The sequence below is a fragment of the Dasypus novemcinctus genome, chromosome 7 (assembly GCF_030445035.2).
Source record: "Dasypus novemcinctus isolate mDasNov1 chromosome 7, mDasNov1.1.hap2, whole genome shotgun sequence".
Classification (NCBI taxonomy): Eukaryota; Metazoa; Chordata; class Mammalia; order Cingulata; family Dasypodidae; genus Dasypus; species Dasypus novemcinctus.
Window position 1 is genome coordinate 86,844,237 of NC_080679.1, and position 25,415 is coordinate 86,869,651.

Below are 25,415 nucleotides of genomic sequence, written 5' to 3' on the forward strand. Positions count from 1 at the left end.
CCAAAGTATTGAATACCAAGCATTGAAACATCTACCTTTGATTCTTCCTCCACCAGCATAGCAATTTCTATCCAGTAGGATCAAGAAGATGATAATGACTATTTCCCCACATTTAGTTGGCTATCCCTTCTTATTCCCCAGTGTTTGAAACTAAAGGTCAACAGGATGGCTGCAAGGGCACTTAATAGGTTTGGGGTTTTTTGTTTGTTTTGCTTTAATATATTGAATGGAACCTGCTGGCCGGGGTGAGTATTTTGCAATAGGCCTACTATAAAAGATATCCTCATAAATGCAATAATAGAAATTAATAATTTGAACACTTCTGTAGAAATATCTTATTTGGTTCTCTTCTATAATGATGTGCCTGGGTGCGAGGTCAATTCCCAAGATTAAATAAGTTCTATAAAGAAGCTGAAAGAATAGTATAAATTTGGCTAAGGCCAAAGTTCCATTTAGTTCAACAACTTTCACTTGTTTGACAGTAGGCCAGCTGTTGAGTTCACCCAAATACAACTCTCTTTGAGGAAGGGAATCTTAGAGGGCCCTCTATTTGTAGAGTATTGCACTGGTTACTATATCAATATGTCCCTTCTCCAAGCAGTTTATAATCCTCTGGGGGGAGAAAAAGACTTAGTTATATAATATAATTTGAGGATAAAATAAGACAGCATGCCATGAGTGCTCCATTGAACATTTATAATGTCCCAAATAAATACAATGTTGCTGTACTTTTATGCAGTTCATGGTACCACCAGGCTTCCTTGGCTTGCTCTGATTTCACTGAATGTGCTCTGCTAACAGATTACTTTTCCTAAATACATCTTCTGGATTGTCTCTATGACCCTTCTGTATAATTCTGGACCATAAGATTCTGACTATGGAATATATACACCACCACCCACATTCACTCATGCTGCAGAATGCCTTAGTGAGTAGCAACCTCAAGGACTCACTTTTATGTGGCTTCTGTGCTGAAAGGAAACTACCATCTTTCAGTGTGGGTGTCTTTTTTCCCCTCTCATGACATAGACAAATGTTGATGTTTACTACAAGTTGGTACATTAGTTACTAATTAAGTTCCTGGCTGCTTCAGCCAAAACTTGCTGTATTGAATCCAAGAAAAGAATGAAAGAATGGCAGTTATATAAAAAATAAGTTGTTGGAGTTTTTTTTGTTTTGTTTTGTTTTGTTTTTTGTTTGGTTTGGTTTTATTAAAGGAAAGTTGTATATCAAAGAATACGGGGAGTTTCCAAGCTGGGAAACAGGAAACTTTCCATCTTGACTTCCTCTTAAACTGAGTTGGTGGTTAAAGTGCCTCTGCACCTGTCACCCGACCCAGGTCAAAGCTGTATAAATTACTAGCAATCTAAGCATGAAACAATAAAGTTAACTTTGTCATTATTCACTGTTTCTCATGCCCATCCCTCCCTAAGTTTCCCTAGGAACAAGTTAGTTCTTGGGGATCCACAAGGGATCCGATTTATTCTACGAAGAGTCCAAAGGTCACTTCATCCTGGGACTCGGGGGTGACTCACTTCCAGAAAGATGTCTTCTGAGCAATATCTCCCCACCTGGTCCTTGGCAGTCTCATCTCTCCGGCCAGGCCAGAACTGCATTCACCAGCCAAGGGTAACTACTTCCCTGCTGGCAAGAGGGCCTACCGCAGTTTAGCTTCCCATTTCCAGTGTTAAGCCCGGAATCACATGCATTTATCCGCGCCGCACCAGGGTTAAGGAAGGATGTTGCATGACTGCTGGGAAAAGAAGTGTAAATTTTTGAGACAGAACCCTTACAAGGAAGAAAATAGCCTGAGGAGGAGCATTGCTAGAGCGTTGTTGTCTTGCTCGGTAGGAGGAAAATTCGCTTAATTTTCTCTTTCTCACGGTGCCCTTAACCAAAGACCTCTCTTTGCCTGAACAGAGCAAAGGTTGGCTCCTCCCCCAAGAAACAAAAACTGCTTGCCTGGCTTATGACGTTTCGAAAGTCTTAGGAAAGGAAGAGAAACGAAACAGAAACCAAAGTCAGGGAAGCTATAAGAACTGCCCCGCGAAGGCTGGACACCAAGCCCCGACCCGAGTGTGCCGCGACGTCCCCCGGGCTCCGAGCGCCGGCGCGCACCGCCCAGGCGAGGAGCAGCGCCCGCCAGCCCCCGCCCGCGGCGGAGACCTGAGCCCCGAGCGCGCTGCCACCTGCCCGGGGCGACCCCGGCGTCGCGCGCCGGCCTGGGCGCTCCGCGGGCAGCTTCCTTGGGAACATATCCCTGCAGACCCTGCTCTTCCCACATCTCACCTGTTGAGCACAGAACAACTCGACCGTCTGCTTGGGAGAATCCTCCCCTGCTCTGAGAGCCAAAGATGTCGAGTGAGTACTCCACGGATAAGAGCTTCCGCTATCTCATCTCCTGTTTCAGAGCCAGAGTGAAAATGTACATCCACGTGGAGCCCTTGCTGGACTACCTCAACTTTCTGCCCGCCGAAGTGAAGGAGCAGGTGGAGAGGACGGTTGCCACCCACGGGAACATGCACGCAGCCGAACTACTCTTGAGCACCTTGGAGAAGGGGCAGTGGCCCCTCGGCTGGGCCAGGGAGTTTGTGGAGGCCCTCCAGAGAACGGGCAGCCAGTTAGCTGCTCGCTACATGAACCCCGAGCTCACAGACTTGCCCTCGCCAACATTTGAGAACGCTCACGATGAGTGTCTCCAACTGATTAACCTCCTTCAGCCCACCCTGGTGGAAAAACTTCTGGTTAAAGATGTCTTGGACAAATGCGTGGAAAACGACCTTTTGACAATTGAAGACAGAAATAGGGTAGGTGGCAGTTCTGTCAAAGCTTCACTTTTAGTCACATTTTACAAGGAGGGGTTACTTTTGCATTTGTTTATTCCAAATGAACTTTGACTTCTTTGGGTAAATCCGGTTTCCTCTTTCTTGAGAAGAGAGTATCTAGGCACTTAAAAACATAGTTTTGAAGATTTAAACACAAAAGGGTTATTACAGTCCGTCCACTGAAATACACTAAAGAAGAGTTAACTTTAGAATAATAATACCTACTAATAGTATTATATTAATAGAACATTTATTATGTGCAAGAAGTATTACTTGCAAAATGTATTATCATAGTTCATCTCTGCAGTAACCCACTGAGGTTCTTCATTTTATTAACTCCATTTTATAGATGAGCAAACCGAGGCAGTGTAATAATAACCTGCCTAAAGTCACCCAGGAAAAGAGTGGCAGAGCTGGGAATTTATGGCTTGAGAGAATGTGGGATTTATTTTTTATTTTTTTATCTTATTCAATGTAGTTCTATAGAGCAGAGGTCAGCAAATGATGGTCCATGGGCTAATATTGCTTGTTTCTATAGGTCCACATGCTGAGTGGATTTTAGATTTTCAAATTGTTGGGGAAAAAAACGAAGGAAAGAAAATTATGAGGTTCAAATTTCAGTGTCCATAAAGAAAGCATTATTGGAATATGCGACATTCATTCATGTATGTACTACTGCTATAACTGCATTTGTGCTCCAGTGGCAGCTGGACAGAGAATGTACAGTCTGCAAAGCCTAAATAAAACACTTACGATCTAGATTTTTAGAGAAAAAGTTTGCCAGCCCCTGCCCTATACTATATGGTATGCCCTTTGGTCTTGGTCCAAATGGGGAAATTACATGTAACACACATTTCTTTTAATATCCAACTTACAACATTTCACTGGGAGTCAAAATTTGGAGATAATCCACTGAAAAAATATGTTGCTACTTGCAGTTTCTCATACTGGTGAAGGAATAGTGGATTTTTAGGTGGCATTTTGACAGGGTGAATTTTACAGTTGACTTTACACTTAAGGTAATGTTTTACTGTTCATTGTTTTTTGATGAGTGAAGATGTACTGAGAAGTACATAAATGCTGACCTCTTTGAATCTGACTTAAACAGGGTTATAAGTCAGAAGTCTTGTTTTGAAAGCTATAGATGCAAATAAATCCATGACTAAAAGTCTATATCTTGTTTTGTCTATGCCGTGTTATAAGTTAGACATTTTCTTTCTTTCTTTTTGATTCATAAATTGTTTGTATAATTATTACAAATTTCCAGGCATTGGAATCATTGGCTGCACTCTGTGATGTGATTTGGTCTTTAGTGACCAAAGTTAATCACACTTGTGTCTTGACAGAGATGAGGGCCTGCCCAAAGACTGAAGGCTGCATCCAGTTTTGATGGCCGGTTTTCCCAACAAGTAAAATACTTCGCACTGCTGTCTGTAACGTTTATGTAGTTTTGTGTATTGAGAACCAGCTAGAACGCATTATAGTAGTCCAGCTGGATATGACAAATGTGTACATCACTGTGGCAGAATCTTAATTTGGAAGAAAGTAAGCAGCCTTCAAGCCAGCTGGAGATGGAAGATGGCATTTCCAGCCACAGTAGCTGTTAGGAAGTCCAGAAGCAACAGAGTCCAGTAACACCACAAAGCTGTTTATATTTGGTGGGTATGATGTCCCGAATGCCAGTGAAACAGCACTTCCCTTATTTACTCTAAATACTTCTGCCTATCAGCATCACTTTTGTCTTGCCTGATTGAATTTCCGCCAGCTAGATTTTATCCAAGCTCTTAATTCTGGCAAGCTTGGAGGCAGCTAGCAGTAATGCAAGGGATTTGACGCAAAGAAGATATAGAATGAGGGGGCTTTTGTGTACTGGTAGCAGTTAAGGCCAAAGCAACCCAAACTCTTCCTTACGTTCACATTTCAAAGGAGGCCCTGAGATGCAGGAGCTATGTATTTGAGGATCTCTAAGAAGGAATGATGTCTCTGTAAGATTCGGGATTCATTTTGATATACGTACATCATTTTACATATATTATCATTTCCTATAATAATTTATGGCTGACAATGGGAGAAATAACTACAATTGAAAGAATCTATATTAACGTGGAGGTCATTTATTAATGTTTATCTTATAGCAGCAAAGTATAATGGGAAAAGCACACAATTTGCAATGGAGAGACCTGAACTTGAAATCTGGCTGTTTCTTCCTATATGCGTTACTTTGTTATTTACACTCTCTGATCCTAAGGGCACAATATTAATCTTAATTTTTCTTTTCAGAGTATTTTAGTAAATGTCAAATGAAAACCTGTTTAGGAAAAAACTTTCTAAATAATAAAGGGCTATTTTGGTATGATGATGATGATGATTTTTATTATCATTCATTTGGTTACATTTCCTTGTGAAATTAAAGTTTCATGGTTTCAGGTAAATCTCCCATGCTGAAATTGGTATCTGGTTTTTTTTTTTAAGATGTATTTATTTCTCTCTTTCTCTCCCCTTCTCCCCCCCCCCCCCCCCCCCCCGCCACTCTCCCCCAGGTGTCTGTTCTCTGTGTCTATTTTGCTGTGTGTTCTTTGTCTGGGTCTGTTGTCAGCCGCACGGGAATCTGTGTTTCTTTTTTTTTCTTTTAATTCATTTTTAAAAAATATTACATTCAAAAAAATATGGAACGCTTCACGAATTTGTGTGTCATTCTTGTGCAGGGGCCATGCTAATCTTCTCTGTATCGTTCCAATTTTAGTATATATGCTGCGGAAGCGAGCACCTGTGTTTCTTTTTGTTGCATCATCTTGTTGGGTCAGCTCTCCGTGTATGCAGCACAATTCTTGGGCAGGCTGCACTTTCTTTCGTGCTGGGCGGCTCTCCCTACAGGGCGCACTCCTTGCACGTCGGGCTCTTCTGCACGGGGGACACCCCTGCGTGGCAGGGCACTCATGCGCACATCAGCACTGCGCGTGGGCCAGCTCCACACGGGTCAAGGAGGCCCAGGGTTTGAACCGCAGACCTCCCATGTGGTAGGCGGAAGTCCTAACCACTGGGCCAAGTCTGCTTCCCAATATCTGCTTTTTAAAGTCTCTGAATTAGACAGCGATTTGAAGGAGAAACTGTATATTTTGTCTCTAAACTCACAGTACTTAACCCAGGGCTATGCGTAGGGGCAGTACTTAATAAGTATTAATTGGCTGATTGATTGGTTAGATTATACATTTCCAAAAATTGTCTGGAGTAAGAGTTGAAAATGTGTGGTGTGATGGAGTCTGGACTGAATTATCTTGTCCAGCATTCAGGAACCGATGGTAGAAATAAGATCTCCAAATTTGCTTTTTTTTTTTTGGACAGCTTAAAGTAGCATTTAACTAAATAATCAGGACTTTTTTTTTTAGATTTATTTAATTTATTTATCTTTCCCCACCCCCTTGTTGTTTGCATTTGCTGTGTCTGTTCATCGTCTATATTTTGGAGTCATCAGGAACCGAACCCGGGACCTCCAATGTGGGAGGGAGGTGCCTAATGGCTTAAGCCACCTCTCTTCCCTGCTTTGTTGTGTCTCTCATTATGTTTTTCCTCCTGTGTCTCTTGTTGCATCATCTTGTTGTGTCAGCTTGCTGTGCCTGCCTGTTGCACCAGCTGCTCGCTGTCTTTTTTAGGAGGCACTGGGAACCAAACCATGGATATCCCATGTTGTAGGCAGGAGCCCAATAGCTTGAGCCATATCTGCTTCCTAGGACTTTTATTTTAATTGTTTTCCAGTTTTCTGCTTGGTCTGTTTAGTTTAGGATTTGCCCCTACCCTCCACCCTTTGTACAGTAGGGCTTTAAAAAATGATCTGAGAATTAGTCTTATGTCTAATGAGTACTCAGAGAAACTCATTTAATTTATTGATTTGTTCATTCATTATGTTTGGGGTTTTTTTTTTTTAAGATTATTTATTTATTTCTCTCCCTTCCCCCCCTCCCCACCCCCATCCTGGTCGTCTGTTCTCTGTGTCTTTTTGCTACGTCTTCTTTGTCCGCTTCTGTTGTTGTCAGCGGCACGGGAATCTGTGTTTCTTTTGGTTGCGTCATCTTGTTGTGTCAGCTCTCTGTGTGTGTGGCGCCATTCCTGGGCAGGCTGCACTTTCTTCCGCGCTGGGCAGCTCTCCTTACGGGCCCACTCTTTGCGCGTGGGGCTCCCCTACGCGGGGGACACCCTGTGTGGCACAGCACTCCTTGCGCGCATCAGCACTGTGCATGGGCCAGCTCCACACAGGTCAAGGAGGCCCGGGGTTTGAACCTCAGACCTCCCATGTGGTAGACGGACGCCCTAACCACTGGGCAAAGTCCTCCGCCTACATTTGATTTTATTAAGTGGATTTTGTATCAACTGTTTGTGCTTTCATAGAGCTATTGTTTCCGTTTAAATTCATATCTATTCACTCAATAAATAACTAAAGAATATCTACAATATATGAGATACTATTCTAAGTACTGGAGACTCAGCCGTAAATACAAAATAATTTTATATATCGTTAGAACAGAATGATCTCAAACAGGGAGTATTCCCTGAACTCACCTGCTTCCATTTTAGGATGACTGATGACATCTAGGCACATCCAAATGTTTTAACTCCTCATCCACTGACTTAGATAGCCATGAACTCTGGAAAAGAAGTGATCATATAATATTTCCATAGTGTTTTAAGATCTATCTGAACAGCTGAAGAGAGGTGCATGTTTCAGCACTGACCAGTTAAAGCATTTAGCACCTGAAGCACTGGAAGACCCTGTACACCTTTTGTTAAATAGAAGAACCAGAGGTACCATAACTATTCCAGCTAGAAATTGATTCCAACTCTTCCTACATGAAGTTGAATACCTAAGTAATTAATAATAAGAAATTAGTCGTGTGAACATGATAATAAGTAGACATTCAGAAAGACATTAGCTTCTGTGGAGAACTATTAATAGTTTTACAGTTGTTACCGAAAATTGGGAAAAATGTATTTGTTTTTAACATATGAATTTTAGTTCCTGGTTTACTCTTATATGAGACTCGAACTCCGTCGGATTCAAAATCACCATTATGCTTGTTAAGCTGCCTTTTGTCTGTCATTTCACTTTTTGAATTTGAAATAAAGTTTACTTTAAAAAAGAAATCACCATTATGTTTAAATATCTCTCTAGGTTTATTATTAGGGTGAGGAAGTACTTTTTAAGATAGTACAATTGTATTGGAAATCCAGGGCTTTGCAGAAATAGCATTAGTTTCTCCATTGATTTATGTTGGAAAGAAGACAACACTGATCAAAGAATTTAGACTATGAAAGCATTAAATTGTATTACTTTCATGTTTATTTTGTATTCCATAAATTAGTTAACAATGAATCCATAGAAATTTTTAGCTTCTTATTCAGAGAAAGTTTCCAGTGGGGGAGAAAGATAAAGTGGGAATCAGTATACATTATTATATGTCATTATATTATTGCAGTCCCAAGTCTAGGTGTTTACGTCACAGGAATTTCAATAATTGAATTTGTATATTGGGATCTGATTTATTCACAACGCTTTAGAAGAACAGATTAAACGGTAAAAATATTATATGATAAGCTCAAGGGAATTGAACTTTCCAGCAACCAACTGGGAAGACTTTTAAAAATTCAGGACCTTCATAAAACAGATTTGCACAAATATTTTTTGTAATTCCACATCGAAATAATCGTTGCAGGAAATAGTGACCTGATGAGCTTCAAATCAAATGCCTGGATTCAATTAGGATAAAGCAAGCTTGACAAATGTAATTCCATGGTAAAAATGGATTTAACAGATTAATAACCGAAGGGAATTTAGTGAAGATAATATGCTTAGATTTTAATAAAATTCCCATTATAATACCGCACTCATTCTTTTCACAGAAATTCTTTCTGATTAGCTTCTGTCAGATGCATTTATAGCTGATTAAATGATGGGGTAATAAAAAATGGGAATGTCTGAATTAAAAGAAGGTGCTAGTCTAATTTAACATCTTTGGCAATTATTTCTTAAATTATCAGATAATATTAAAGATGTTACAAACACCAGAGAAGGCAGAGACTTTCCAACAGGAGGTTAATGAAAGTAGAGAAATAGGTAGGAAATGAGCAAGAATCCACTTATAAATGCTGGGGGCGGGGGCTTGGGGGAGGAAGGTGGACTGAAATCACTTCAAATTTATTAAGTTCCAACAGACATTTTAACAACTGTTTGCCAGAAAATGAGCTTCAAATTGGAGACAATTATTAGCTATAATTATAGCGGAAGAGGGCAGTATTCTGGCTCTGAAGCCAGTTGCCTGGGATAAATTCTACCTTTGCCACTTACTAGCTTTGTGGCCTTAGGGAGGTAATTGAAGCTTTCTGTGCCACAGATTTCTGGCATGTAAGATGGCGTATTGGTGCCTACTTCAGGGTTTCTGGGAGGAATAAGTGAATTAATATATGCAAAGCTCTGGAACAGTGTTATTGACTATTAACTAATAAAATTAAGATATCCTTTGGTAGAGATCATGCCATACATTTTTCTGTGCAAAGTAGTGTCTACTGGTGAATGTTTGTAAAGGTAGGTACTTTTCTTAGCAATTCCATAATGATAATGAAGTTGTGCCAGACATGGTTCCAACAAGGTAAACAAATTCCTAACACTGAAAGATTATAGAATATATTTATAGGGATAGGTTAGACATGCATTTTTTAGGAAAAGCTAATCTAGACTAAACCATACAAATTATACATGTAGGAAATTGGCAAATAGTTGAGAAGAAATTTGAGAATATCTAAGTCAGTGTTTCCCAAAAAGTTGCTCATTAGAATCACATATGATGCTTTAAAAAAAATAGTGGATCTCCAAAATAAACCAGATAAATCAGAATCTGGAGAGAGGTCTCAGGCATTAGTATTTTTTAAAGGTCCCTAAGTGATTCTAATGTGCAGTGAAGTATGGAGAAACTCTAAAATTTATTTTTAGTTTCCTCATTTTATACCTGTAGATACTGAGGTCCAGAAAGATGAAGTAGCTTGCCTAATGGCATGCAAGCTGATGATGCCTGTCTAAATTCTTTCTGGTCTAACGTTGGTTTAATTAGTCTTTTCTCCAAATATTTGTTGCTCTGTTAGAAATTAGGGAAGTATGTTATGATAATATTATAGAGATGATCCACATTTAAAAATTAGTTACTAGATTAAAAGGGAAATTAAATTAAGCTAAAGATTAAATATTAAAAAAGAAATGTTTGAAATGAAAAGATATGCACATAAATTTGTCCCGTAATACTAAATGCACAAATTTTTTAAATTTATTATAGCAAAAATAAATATTGCTACTATTGAAAAAACAAGAAAATAAATTTTTGGTAGTAGTTACTTACTTCCATAATGGTAATAGTGAAGAAACAGAGGAATCAGATAAAAAATGTTGAATTTCCCTTTTATAGGTTTTATGGGTTGAAAGGAAATAGTAAGCCCTAAATATACAGAAAGATATTGGTTCAACTAGATATAGCATGGATACAGAATAAAGCACTTTCTCTCACACCCACTATTCAAAATGGTTGAGGTAAAACTTCCCAAATGTTAAATTTGAATAGCACAGTAGGTTTTTTTAAAAAGTGGCATACATTTAAAAGGATGTTTGTTTACGAGATCCCCGCCCCCCAGATCCAGATTGCTACAACTTTGCTATTTTATTTGTACTCAGCTTAATTGCTCAATTTTTCTAAAGGATAGTTCCTTTAAATTTATATAGGGATGTTTGATCTTCTTTAATTCTACTTTTCTCTTAAAACAGACCTCTGCTGCAGAAAATAATGGAAACGAATCAGGTGTAAGAGAGCTACTGAAAAGGATTGTTCAGAAAGAAAACTGGTTTTCTACATTTCTGACTGTTTTGCGTGAAACGGGAAACAATGAACTTGCCCTACAATTAACAGGCACCAGTTCTTCTAAAAGCAATGCAGGTATTTTCTAATTTTACAAAGGAAGATTTGTGCACATTTTGCCTAGTGGCTAAAAGTTTAATAAAGCCAATAGACAGGATGCTAAGCACCCAGATGTTTAGAATCAGAATTTAAAACTGGGAAGGATTTGAGAGACCATCTGTTTCCACCTCTTTACAAATGATGAAACTTATGTCTGGGAAAAGACTGACCCACCAAACACCATAACACTCAGTAAGCTGGGCTAGAATTTTGGTGATCGAATTCTAGTCCTGTGCTCTGTCCACTACCCATCTTCTTTTGATGATTGCCTGAAAGTTTAAAGATATTTTTAACATTAAGTAGACACCAATAAATTGGGAGAGACTATTTTAGTGGTTGTTGCAACTCTGCAACATATTCTTCTGAATATTTATATGAACTTTTAAGGCTTTGATACAAGGTTTGCAATTGCCAACGTATCTCAACATTATTTACTCTGAGTTTTAAAAATTATTCAATAATAATGGTAGTAACATTTTATAGGCCTTTCACATGTATTATTTGTAAATATCATCTGAAACTGCCATTTTATTTTTCTTTTCATATTATGAATCATTTTTAAAATATCATGTGTAATACAAATTTAGAGTTTAATGGATAATAAATGATTTAAATGATCATCACTGGGAGCTTACCTTACTTCTTCTATTCATCCATTCAGTCAGTCATTAAACTCACATTTATTGAGTGCCTACAATGTGCCACAGTTATGGGTGTTGGAGGAAAAGTCCTTGCTCTCTTAACTACACTTCCTAATTAAATGAGATTAGACAGTAAACACTTTTCAGAATTACTTTTGTAAAAGAAAACAGTCATAAGTGCTACAAAAGAAAAATCTGAGGAATGAACTAGAGTTTGTAAATATTTTTATGTCATGGAGTTTATGAGATGGCATTATATTTGCCCAGTAGTTTGAAATACATACACATATAGAGACAGACACATATTTTTACTATGAGACATTATAAAGCTCTAAAACATAGAACGACATTGTGTAAATGAACCATAGTGAGTGAAGAATAATCAAGATGATTGGGTGAGATCCTTTTTTTAAATTCACTCCAAGACAAATGCCATGTGGGGTCATTTGTTTTCGATCACCAAAAAGTGAAATGCTCTAGAAATCTTGGATCTCCCTCTCCTCTCTGGAACTATTCAGGGTTTTGGAAGTTTACTCACTCAAAAGCAGTTAATCCAACTTTCAAATATTGGGCAGTAATTCCATGATCTGGTTAGCAGGAGATTCCAGGGTTTCTCCTCCCCTTCTTCTGCTTCTGCCATAAAGTAGAGCTGTATAAAGAGCCCATCTCTTTGGAGGCATCTTTATTTTGGTTTAATTTTCTGAAGAGATGTCAATGGCCCTGGTTGCTTGAAACATCATCAAGATTACAACATTTTTGCACTTCTATCTCTTTGCCCAGCCATTGTTTCCACAACAGGACTAATGCCAGTTTGCTAAATCTGAGGACGGTTTAGTCCTAGTTGCATACGATGAGGGACCACGTCTCTCCTACACACCTCAAAGCTGAACCTGAGCCCAGTGTGGACCATCCCTTCCTCATCATGAGTTCCGTTTGAAGACCTATGGGGCCATTTCCATCCCCATAGGGCTTGAACTTCAAAGGGCAATGACTACAGTCTGCATGTTTTTCTTCCCTGAAATTTTGGTCTGTGTATATCAAAGGGTGTTAGAAAGGGCCGCTTTTCAGATCACAAAAGTCCTGGTTATGCCCACCCCCAGATCAGAAGGCACCTACCCATTTTGCAGTTGTGTACACTGGCACAACTCAAGAGGGAACAGCTTCTCAGCATGTTCCCTCTCCTCATGAGATTGGGGAAAAAATATTTGGTAAAGCTCTTCAAAGCCTTGTCATCACTGTCAAAGTAGTAAGACATCGACAGGCAGACGTAAGAAGCATAGAGCTCCAGATAGGTCTGGTGGTGGACGGCAGCCTCTGAGCCCTGCTTGTCGTCTGGCTTCTCTACCAGCAAGGACGTGGTTGTCAAGGCAGGGGTGAGGAGAGGCAGGTGGCTCTGAAGCCTGCCGGAGAGAGGGGCTGCTTGGCAAGTGCCTGTTCCTTTCAAGCACTGTTGAACAGGAGACCACTGAGACTCTCAGCAAAGAAATCTAAGATGTTTTTTGAATTCTACTTTGCTAGAAGGTTATGTACTCTTTCAAATAATAATTCTTAGAACAACGGCCATCCAGGTAGAATATGCATAGTAAATCCTAGGTGATACCTGCCTCATCACACTTCACATCACCTACTTGTAGTAGCTACATGCCTTCTTTTTATTATATGTCATAACTTTGCATTATGACTAGGTCTCTCTGTGTCTGTTTCAGAATGGCTTCGGGACTAGTTTACCTAAATTGTCCCAGCCCACCCATGTATGCTTGCTGGCCAAGACCAGACACTTTTTTTTTTTTTTTAAGGAGTGCTGGTGATTGAACCCCAGGACCTCCTACTTGGGAGGCAGGTGCTCAACCACTGAGCTACACCTGCTCCACCAAGTACTTTTTAAAGGGAGGAAAGAAAAAATTGAACAGAAAATATGGCACCAGTTGTTTATCACCTTTTTCTCCCCCTGTTCCCACACAGAATATTCTCACGGTTGGTGCTTACCCCCCTTTGATGATAGAGGTGTGGGCTCCTGTGAGGGTGAGGAGCAGAGGAGGGATAGGTCTCCAGGCTTCTTGGAAAAGGCCAATCTCTGTCTGGTGCTCTGCATTGTTATAACCTCCCTCCAGCCCTCTCTGCAGGTTGGCTTGCTCCCAACTGACTGATTCCAAATAAGTGAGAATTCTTCAGAAAACAGTCAGAGGAGTTAGGGATGTATATATTCTTGGCTGAACAGTATATCTTACTTCAGAGAATCGAAGCATTTTTCTGTTAGACCTGACGGCCAGAATTAAGTTAGCTGTGGTTATTGTAGTGCTTAGGAGTCCAGTTTCTGGAAAGTAATGCTCATCAAATCCTGACTCATTCACTTTCCTGCATAAATGACCCTGGGCTATGTACTTGCCCTATCTGTGCCTCAGTTTCCTCATCTGTGAGATAAGAGTGATAATATTATAATACTTATTGTCTAAGGTCATTTCAAGGATTGAATTAATCAATATGCATAAAATGCTTATAGGGTCATCACAAAGTAAGGTAGCTATTACATTTTAAACCCTAAACCTACTTAATATGTAGCTTTAAGCATTGTAGGGTCTGTTTCTTGTCCAAGGTCACAGCGATTTTCATCATGAAATTCTCCCTGCTCAGATGAGCACATTTCCCCCTTATTCTTTAAATTGGACTAATCCCAAATGATACTTTAAGAAATATTTTTATGGTCTCAGTTTTCTATGACAGATTGTAGCTCCTTAAGGACAGAAACTATCTTTGTTTTCCTTTGTACCTTGCAAAGGCCCTTAATAAGATTTCAGTATACATTGGTTGAAGGCCAGAGGAAAGAATAGAGGGAAGGAAAAAGGAATATTTCATTGCATTTTAAAAAATCCCCATAAATTCAAAATACATGCATTTAAGCTGACATTAAAGCAGATGTACATCTCATGTAGAACACACAGCAAGCGAACAAAATGGCAAGAGCATAAGCTAAAGAAAAACTACCAAATTTGCATTTCATTAATTCAGCTTTAAATGTAACTTTGTATCACCAAATAGGTGACTTGCTCTTTAAAGGCAATGGTCAGACATGAAATCATCTCATTATCTTGTAATTAGCACAATATTGTCCTTTTTGATATGATTCAGTCATTGCAAAAAGCTATCCACTATGTCCATATTAAAAATGAAATTGCTATATCATGATTAAAAATCATGTATTGAGCCTTTCAAAATATCAAAGTACAAAGTATCAAAGTACAGCCAGGTAAATCTCTATTAAGTATCCCCAATTTGGTTTCAAGATGTCAATAACAGCTATTTACCAGTACATAAAAATTTGCTTTGCAATACCATTAACATTCCATACAGAATTTCAAAGTATTTAAGTATATTTAGGTAAACCTCTATTAAGAGCCCAGCCCCCATTTTGTTTTCGAAATAACAATAGCAGTTTCGTACACTATATAAAGGCATGCATTGCACTACCATTTACATTCTAATACTTTTATTCACAGAGATTGAGAATTTATCACAAAAAAATGGTCCTGAAGTTAAAGAGCCACGTCTTTTTGCCACAGGTCAGCCAAGTTCAGAAAAAGAAGGCTGGGACATTGAAAATAATTCATCGGAGTCATTTTCTGCAGATTCTTCTGTAGTTTCAGGTACTTGAAACACATAGTTACAAACATTTTACATTCACTAATATTTCCAGAAAAATCAGTTGGTGCCTTGATGACATCAGGTTATGTTAGAGGGAGAAAATTTGGGCTTGTAGAATTTGTAAGCATTTCTATTAGAAGAGACTAAATTAACATAATTCCTCTTGTGGCTAAAAAGTGATCTTTAAATAATACAGTATGAATATGTTGTAAATATGAACATACTTGGTCCTAATTTTACTTTATAACATATCCATGGTCCTTGTAAGTAATGAATAAAATCATGTGCATGTTCTATATTTCATGATTTTCAAAGTATTTTCAAATACATTAACCAGTTTCTTTTATTCAAAGACCTGAAAGTTAAATAGGGGTGTTAAACCTTTTTCCTATTTTGCAAACTGAGATTTCTCAGATAGGCTCAGCCGGGGGATAGAGACCAAGACTAAGGCTGGGAAAAGAAAGATGAACAGATGCTAAGCTAGGTTTGGCTTGAGTTGCAGTAACTAATCAACGTGAGGATAGATAGCATCATGTCCACCTTAATGATGTTGAAACAGCCCTGGAAGAATCAAATTAATTTAATTATTTTCCCCTCTCTAATTTGCTCATGATTTTATAGGCATACCCTCCCTCTACTATCACTTGTCCTTCCCTCTCCCCCTGAAAAAAGAGCTGCATTCTGTTTTCACAAGAAATAGTTCCTTGAAGTCAGTGGTGTGCTGATTACTACTGGTGCTCTGGTAAAGAAAAAAGCCCCTTTTTATAGTGTCGGCCCATTTCCATATTGTCAATACTCCCACAAAGGCTGATTTCAAGCCTCCAACATGACATCAGTGAACATACTATTGGGAAGAGATGCACGGTAGCATACCATTATGTAACATTTCCACCATACAGCTACAATAGGCACAAAAAATAGTAAAACCTAAAAAATGATTAGGAAGCGATGAATTGTAACTATTAATTTTCTTTGTTTTTAAAATAGTTTAATTGTAAGTTTATACAGTTTAATCCTTGCCAGTGGCTGTTCTTAACAACAGGCTCACAAAATTTCTGAAAATTTAACAGCTGACTCCAATTTAACACTGCAAAGTCTTACCATTTTCTACTTTCAAGAATAATATACCTGCAGAAAATTTGGGAAACATGAAACATATAAAGAAAAAGTCACCTATATCCCAAGTGTATGTGTGTAATAGATACATGCTGTATATATATATATATATAAATATATATATTACTGTTAACATTTGAATATCTTCTCTTAAGTTACACACACACACAGACACACATATACCTGGATGTGTATATATAATGACATTTCTCATATGTTCATTAGATAGTCTTCTACAACATGGTTTGTAATGATTTGCATAATAATACTGCCATTTGGATGCATTATAATTAATTAATCACTCTTAAAATGCTGAACTTTAAGGATGTTTCCAAACTTCCACTTATCATGAGTAATGTCAAGATAACTCTTTGTAAGTATGTCTCTTTGTTTCTTAACAACATATTCACATAAGTGGAATTACTGGGTCAAATGATTAAATGAAATTTTAAGATATTTGATACTTTATGTCAAATTTAATTCCAGAACTTGCATCAATTTACACATTCTCCAAAAAGCATAAGCGTGTGCTTATTTTCTTGAATTCTCCACAAGAATAGGTAGTAACATTCTTTTCAATGTTGGCCAATTTGATGATTATTAAACATGGTATTTTATTTGAGTTGAATTTTCAGATTTCTAATAAAACACATTTCATTACACATAATGAAAGACATAAAAAGCTCTAAACAAGTTTATTTTCTTGTTACTTGCTTATAAATTTTTCTATTGGGGTACTTATTTTCGTCTTGCTGATTTATATGAATATTTCAATATTTAGGATATCAATCCTTTATCATAAATGGCACCGATATTTTTATGGTTTGCTTGCTTTTTAGCCCTGATTAGAGAGTTGTTTTGTTTTTTGTTTTAATGCAAAAGCTTCTGAAACTTTAATGTGTAGATGAATCCTGTAGGGGAGAGGGTCTTGCTGAAATGCAGATTCTCACTCAGTAGGTCCTGGGTGGGACCTGAGATCCAGGACTTGTCACAAGCTCCAAATGCTGCTGCTGCTGCTGGTCCTGGAACACATTTTGAGCAGAGGGTTCGAATGTATAGAATGGCAAAACTTTTAAACCTTGAATTCTAAAAAAATTCTCATTTTTTTTTTTCATTTGAGCATTTGTGCTTTCCTTCAGAAGTCATAATTCTATAGGAAGGCCAAGATGCAGCACCTTGATGTGGGGTCTTCGTGTTTTAATTAACTCCCTTTGTTTATTAAACACTGACACAACTGTGAGTAGCTAGCATTTTCTAAATTCATACTAGAAACAATTGCTGATAGGATTGAGGCTGGGAAGGTGGTCTGTTCCTACCTCTCAAATGAGGGTGTTTCATCAAAGGTTGCCAGACTAATGCATCACATCAGCCTGTAGTTTATCTATGGAGGATTCTGAGTCTCAAAGCAGACAAAATTAGAGCACAAACTTTTTTTTCTTTCTTTATTATGTAATATTAAACTTAAAGATGCATCCTGTGAAAAAATCTGGGTACTAATAATGGCCTTAGGGGACAGAAAGATTTTTCTCTCCTAAATTCCTCCCTTCCCTCCCTCTTTCTCTCCCTCTTTCCACACTTCCCTTAATTTCTTTCATTTAACAAGTATTGATCAAATTCCTCTCACATGGCAGGCACTGTGTTCAGTTCCATAAATACAGTGGGGACATAACATACAGCTTCTGTTCCATGGAGGATGGAGTGTCAGTGAAACAGTAGTAACTATAAAGCAGGACTCATGGCACGTGCTATGAAAGAAGAGAGCATTAAAAGAAAAAAACATACAGTAGGCCAAGAACAAATAAGAGTACTACTATTAAAATATATAGTAGACCAAGAATAAGTAAGCTTTCTGAAATCACTGGTCATCTTGTAACAAAAATCCAAAAAACCTTGGTTTTTCTCTAGACCACACTTCCCTGGAACATGCCAGGGGGACACAATTAAAACCTACATACATTTTTCCTATTAAAAAGATTTTAATTATAGGAAATAAATAATTATCTGAATTATTTTAATTATATAGGCTTACAGTAAAATTAGTTTTACAGTCATTTTTATCTATCTGCTACTATTCCTTTGTCAAAACAAATGAGTAGTTATTTTACATTGTCCTTTTCTTACACTATTTTATTAATTCATGTTTTATAATAAAATAAAAACAAAGTCAATGAGATTTCAAACTAAATAAAATTTGTTGTATTAGGGATAAAGTTACTTTTGTGCCACATAAAGCAGAAAATCCCCTAGACATCTTGTAGCATTCTTTGTTGCCTCTCCTTTTTTGGGACTTAACTACAGAATACAAATACCTCACATTTGCCAGCAGAGGGCGCTTTTACATTTACAAAGAGAATAGAATTCCACTGTTCAGTGTGGAACATTATAATGTAACAGTGAGTGCCACGTGTGACTAAACAGTGCCAGTGCGCATGACTGTGAATGCATGTGTATATTTTGATTTATATATTCGTTCACGTGAAGATTTTAAAATTCCACCCTAGCTAATGAGCTTACCAACCTGCTTGTTTTCAGACTTTAATACCTTCTTTTTCATATTTCCCCATATGTTCCACTCCTTAGGTTTATCCGGTGACATTATGCTTTGGAATATATTGTGGATATATTTTTGCATAGATCATGTTCTGTAGGAGGGGTTTAAAAATTGACCTTTACAAAACAGCCTCCTTCTCCCTGGCCCAATCTGTTACAGCACTTTTTGTTGTTGTTGTTTTGTTTTGCCTTTTTATAGACCAAAGTCCAATCTTAGATTTGGTCTATACTGCTTTTTGTAAAATTGTCACAAAATTTATCCTTGCATGAGGCCCAGAAAAAATTCTATACCCTTACCTCTAGAAATCTAATTCTAGATTTTTTAGAAGTAAATGCAATAGCATTTGAGATCTTAGTGGGAAATATAATCGATATAGTAGGATACAATAATATCCTATCAGAATCACCCATATTGTTTCAGGATTGATTTTACTTGAGAAAGCTCTACTTTACTTTCATATTTTTTCTAAATTTAGTTATCATTCATTGTTGGGAACTCATGATACTGTTGAGGCAATCCAAAAAACAGATATTAATTTGAGCCAGGAAAGAGAGAGGGGGGTACTTCCTGATGCTGATACTGATATTTGTATTTGTTAAAGGACAGCATAGGTTTGTTATTCAAAACTTACAATGCAGCATCTCCGTCAGTTACATGACTTGTAATTACATAATAGTTTTAGAGGATTATCTTTAAATCTTGGGAGAGACGGCATACGTATCTTGATAGAAAGAAATCTCCCTAGTGTAAAATAATACATGCTGGATTTATCTCCATGAATTCCCTTTATGGCTGCATAATTAAGGCTTTTTTAGCATAGTTTTAACAAAAAGCAATGATTTTAATTTTAACTTGATAATGAGTCCTTGCCACCTCTTTATTTTAGGGTGTGACTGAGGACTAGAAACCAGAGTAGGGGGAAAAAGAAGAGTGTTAGGTCGTGTTATTGAAGTTCCCAACTACTAAGGCTTTGCCCTCATTCCCAAAGAGTTTATAAGCTGGGTCAAGGAAGTAAGTCATACGTCCCAAAGGGAAACAGTAATCTTTCTTTAGCAAAAGAGGTACAAGAGCGATGGAAATAAAGGATGAGGAAAGAAGTCTTGTGAAAAGAGGAGGACTGATGAGACAAGGTTGACCAGAGGAGGAATTTAAAACATTGCGTCTGAGCCTAGAAGGACCTAGTTGGATTTGGAATCAGGCGTAGCACTCCAGGTTGCAAGAACATCAAAAAGGATAGGAAAGCAATATAGAAAGATCAAAGTGTGTTTAGAGAAACAGTTTGATTAGAGGGAAGCATATGTGGAGGTGGGGCATAAGGCTTGCAAGATCAATGAGGGGTGATGGGTTCGTGGAGCTACAATCGTTACAGATGCTTTTCCGAAGCCCCCCCTTCCAAATATTTTTAAAAGTTTATCATTCATCATTTGGATAATTGTGAAACACTGGTACAGATGCAAAATATTATGTCTGATCATGTCAGATTGTATTTGTAGGAGAGTCTTTAATTAGAGGAATGTATCCAGTTGGTCAGGAGGGCTGGCTTGTACAGGCTTGCAAGAGACGCGTCATCTGCCCATCTTTCCTGACCTCCACTCAGTGATATCTGAGCCTGAAATCTGCCATAGTGGGAATATTTACACTGTGGGAGTCAGTAAACACTTATAAATCAGGGCTTCCACACCCTTCAAAGAGTTGGTTGTTAAACGTTTATCAGGACACTCTCAAATGTACCTCTCTCCCTGTATTCCTCATGTCTGCTTAAGTCAGCTTGAAACATGAATAGCCCTCCTGAGGGGTGTCCACCAGCCAAGGAGATTTCCAGCTCATCTCCTCCTCTGCAATCCCTAAACCTTGCTATTGCCAAGACTTACATCCCATGTGGTCGTCTGGCTAAGAGCTCATAACTGACCCCATGCCTGCCAGTGAATGAGTGGGTTATTCTGGTGGCTGTGGTTATCCTCACCCCTGAACTTTAACACTGTCTTTCTATGTTGGGACCCAAGTCCAGAGGCTAAAGGGCATGGATGATACAACTTAAGCCAGCACCGTTATACACTACTTGAACTTACTTCTGGCCGAAACATTTCAATGGTAGAAATTCTATTAACAGAATGAGAGAAGCTCCATGGATAGCCATGTGGGCCTTTGGATCTAGGAAAGTGATTTTTCTCTTTGGGGAACTCATTTCCTAGAAGCTTGAATCCAGGAGAGAATGTGCAAGGTGGGTGGAGGTGGCTTCTCTCCATTCTGTGGGAACACATGTTCCCTGGCACGGAGAACAAACTCTGACAGACCAAAATGTGAGCGTGTGTGTGTGTATGTAGATCCATATACATAGAGCTGAAAATAAAGTGATCTCTTTCCTCTTGAAAAAGATGGGGAATAACACATAAAAAAGAAAGGTGTTTTATTATTAGTATGAAAGTGAGCCCCCTGAGGGAGCCCACGCAGTCTGTATGTGTATGTTACCACGTAGACATGTACTTGAACCATTAGAGGTAGTTTGGGCATTCCAGACTTGTGAGGGCTGTGAAACCAGGGAAGGTGGGGACGGCTAAAGAGGCAAAATCTGTCACAAGGTCAGAATTAAAATGAACAGAAAACTGCCATGGAAAGTCAAATTTGATTATTTGACTTGGTAAACACTAACTCTCAGAAGAACAGAGGCTGGAGATGCTTTGCTTTCTCAGCAAGCACGAGCCCCTTTCTCTTTGCCTTGTTTCCTGCTGTAATGCAAAACTGCTTTGGGGGGAAGGGGGCTGTGTGAGAGACTGAGGCAAGGAGAGAGATTTGGTGGAGTGAGAAATGCGTCTAGGCTGCAAATTGGAGGGATACTACCAGTCAGAAATAGAAGTAAAAACCAATTTTTATCTTATCTAAATAATTAAGCTTAGCTCTTTCAATGCACAATATACTTGTCAACCAACTGTTATAAAAGCATTTTCCAGCAGAGGGCATACTTTACATTGCAATGAATCTAAAAAGTCTTTCAAAAAGAAGTTGGTTTTTTTTTGGTTTCAAAATGGTTTAAAAATATTTTAAAGGATTTAAAGTCCAGGTATGTTAAATATTAAAATTTTTGGATGCCTGTTCATAATTCTGCTTTATTAATAAAATTTTCAAGATGTGATTTTAAAACAAAGCATCTTTTTTTTTTTTTTTTTTTTTTTACATGGTTTATGGTCTGTATCATTGTAAGCAAAATGGTACTTTTTGGGGTAGTTTTCAGAATTTTTACAGAAAATCCTATCTCTTAACTGGATGCATATAATTTTCCTTCACTCCAGTTGTCTGGTATGAATAACTGCTTTTTCTTAACTGTAAGAAATTATTACCATTTTCTAAACTGTTTCCCTAGCTAGCTTTGATAGTTTCCCTCGAGGACATGACACCTATATAAAAGTTAATTTATTATACAACATAATCTCAATATTCAGAATCTCTTAGAGTAGCAACTTCATTGGAATGTAAGACTTCATTCTCTCCAAGATTGATTCATTTCCTTGTTCTAATGGAATCATTCTCACAATAAATGAGAAAGAAACTATTTATATTAAATTTTTTTTAAAAAAGGTTTAGTCACTTATTAGCAGCGAACTCAGATTTAAAGCCTGATCTATGACTCCTTAACACATGTTCTTTTCACAGCAACACGCTGCCTCCAATTGACCTATTTTATCAGAACTATTTTAAAATTATAGACACATGACTTTATTCATTAGAATGTAAGTCCACATTGACATCTGTTGAAAAGTATAAAGAACAACACAAGATAATCTTACTTAGATCAATTGCAGGAATTCCAGGCTTATAAACTCAATAGGTTGGTTTAATTTTGGCATCCCTTTCTGGATCTCACTTTTTGTTTGCATGCATCATGTAATTTTTAAGTGAATAAAGGAGGAAGATCTCTGCGGAAGGCATTTTCAACATTATGGAATATACGATTTATTTCCTTTTATTTTTAAAGTTATTTGCTTTATAACTTCTATTTCTGTGAACACACAAAAATAACAAAATGCATAAGGATTTGCTGCCCAGGAAACAAACATTTTTCAGGTGGAGAAATGAGATTTATATACCCTTAAAATGGCAAAGAGCTCTAAGGTGACTTTCATTTTCATAGTAATTTCTAACAGAATTATTGCAATTTTTTTCAATGAGAATGGAAGTGCTTCTTTTTATTTGTGTGCAGAAAAAAGTTTTAAAGTAAGTGTGAATGCTTAAATGCAAAGTTAATGGAAGTCTTATCAAAATGAAATCAGTAAAATTAAATCATCTCTCAAATTTTTTTCTTCATTGGGAAGATAAGCATGTTTCAAGAATAATAGACAATTTGGCATTACCGTGAAAATGTCTGTATGCCATTTTAAAAAATCAAACCTTTTATTTCTCTTAACATTATGGATGCAGGATTGTTTGCGTGTTTACAAAACTTCACGCAGATCATCAGCCATGCTTGATGTTGAGGAAGGAGCACTGGAATGTTGGAATTCTGAAATCCGGGGCTCCTAGCTTCACCATATTTTTGCTATATGAACTGAATAAATCATTTAACTTCTCTGAGCCTTGGTTTCTCACCTATAAAATTGAGGTGATAATGGTATCTACCACATATGATGTAGAGAGCTTAAAATGTAATTTACATTATATCTGTGAACACACTGAATTCAGTGTCTTCCTGGCATATTGCAGATTTGTTTGTTAAATCAAAATAATGCAGATAATGAAATTGAGTAATAACACTCTATTACTGGTGGAAACTTTCTTTAATATTCAAGAATTATTTGTGCACATTGCATAAAATAGCTCCCCCAAATCCTATGTTTGTTAGAACAAAGCTTGAGGAAAATCTTGACTTCATATAAACACGGAGTAGATTTAAGAATGTGGTTTAACTGTTAATGATTAGAAAATGAAATGAAAATCAAATATAATTTCTATTTGTATTAATTAGTGGAACAGTGTTAGATTTTAGATAATGCTTGTCAGTATTTTTCAGTAATTTTGGTGTTGTCTTCAGTTCTCAATACTATGCTTAACATAACAAATAAAAATCGCTTTCATACAACAAAAAAAAAAATTCACTTTTTTTGTCTCAGAAATCTTGGTCTGTATTTCTAGGTCTAGAGTTATCCTTGCAATGACATATTCCCCATCTCATTTTACACCTTGCCTTTTCCTTACAAATCATATTCTCTTTTCATCAGTGCATCTGCCCAAAACGCTCTTCTACTTGACAGTTCTATCCCACACTCGCCTCTGAGCTTCTAACAAGGCATACCTCTGGGAATTGCAAAGTGCCATATTTAAACTCTCTCAGTGAGATATACAGGTTTTCCCGTGTGATCATAAGGGATTCCTCAAATCTGAGTTTTAGAGCTAATCTATGACAACTGATAAGCACAGTATTTTCACATTAGTATATTTATGTTGTACTAATATACTTAAACAGTATTTATGTCCATTGAGATTTTTTTCTACAAATTTCATGTCAGCTTTCTTTCAGCGTTTGTGAGATATTTTACATATTTGATTGGCAATGGCTGTAATTCCATCATACCTTCTAAACTAAATAGGCTTATTCCAACTGGTAGGTATTTAATAGATGTCACAGAGATACTCAATGGAATCCTAGCCAGCAACAAAATTTAACAAATTACTGATACACATAGCAGCACAGATGAATCTCAAAAGTCTTAATGCTAAGTTAAAGAAGCCAGACATACAGGCTATGTGTTGCATGAATCCATTTATGTGACATTCTGGAAAAGGCAAAACTGTAACAATAGAAACCAAATCAGTGGTTGCCAGGGGATAGCAGGAAGGATTTGACTACAAAATGTACGAAGGAAGTTTTGGGATGATGGAAATATACTAGTTTTGATTGTGATGGTGGTTATAAAACGGTACACATTTGTCAGACTCAACAAATATATGTATATATCTATCTATACATACTATATAACTGCACATTTAATAGAGTGTCTTTTTTATGTTATGTAAAAACTGACCTAAAAAATAACTAGTTAAAAAAGCGAGATACTTAAAGTTTTGAGGAGTTGTATATCATCTCCTTCCAGAAAACTTTCTGATAACATGGTCCATGGCTGTTTTTCATCCATTTCCACTTCTAAAGCTAAATGTATGATACTCAGACTAGTTTTAGTAGTCAACATCTATTTTAATAAAATTTATTTAGTGCTTTGGAGAACTTTAGTATGATATAATAATTATCTAATAAGTATAAATATATGGAATATTAATTGCAAGAAAAGCATTACTAAATCAAACTCCTGCTCTAGTAATATACCAACTACTTGATTTTTATTTCATTTTCTAATCACCAGTAATTAAGCTGCTTTTAGCAGCTTATTGTACTTAATATTTAATGACTGTCAAATCCTGTGAGGTAAGTGGTATTAGCTCAGTTTTAAATAAGAAGGACTTAGGCTCAGAGCAAAGTCTATAGTAAGTTTCCCAAGTTTTCCACATTCTAAAGCCAGTATTTGTCATCATCTTTAATTTATTTTTACCAATTTAACAATATTTCTTAGCCTTAAGGAGGGGATTAAGTCCTTGCAAAAACAAACAAACAACTACAACAACAGAACAACAACAACAAAAACTTTGAGTGAATTCTTCCTCTGAGGGC

The 25,415-nt window shown here is 37.2% G+C and overlaps 1 protein-coding gene and 1 non-coding gene across 4 annotated transcripts in view; one reads left to right on the forward strand and one right to left on the reverse strand.

The window, feature by feature from the left end:
* Positions 1-2,011: 2,011 nt before the first annotated feature.
* Positions 2,012-25,415, forward strand: part of IFIH1 (interferon induced with helicase C domain 1) — a 62,925-nt gene continuing 39,521 nt past the window's right edge. The window contains exons 1-3 of one of the 3 annotated variants that reach the window (XM_004464401.5): positions 2,012-2,807; positions 10,624-10,792; positions 14,949-15,095. In XM_004464401.5, coding sequence (XP_004464458.1) covers positions 2,355-2,807; positions 10,624-10,792; positions 14,949-15,095 — 769 coding nt within the window. In that variant the 5' untranslated portion in view covers positions 2,012-2,354. The remainder of the gene's footprint in view (positions 2,808-10,623; positions 10,793-14,948; positions 15,096-25,415) is intronic. The other 2 variants (XM_004464402.5, XM_004464403.5) reach the window with 2 other exon arrangements.
* LOC111765581 (U6 spliceosomal RNA) lies at positions 5,486-5,592 on the reverse strand. The gene has a single exon (XR_002797881.1). It is a non-coding gene; the product is annotated as a U6 spliceosomal RNA (small nuclear RNA).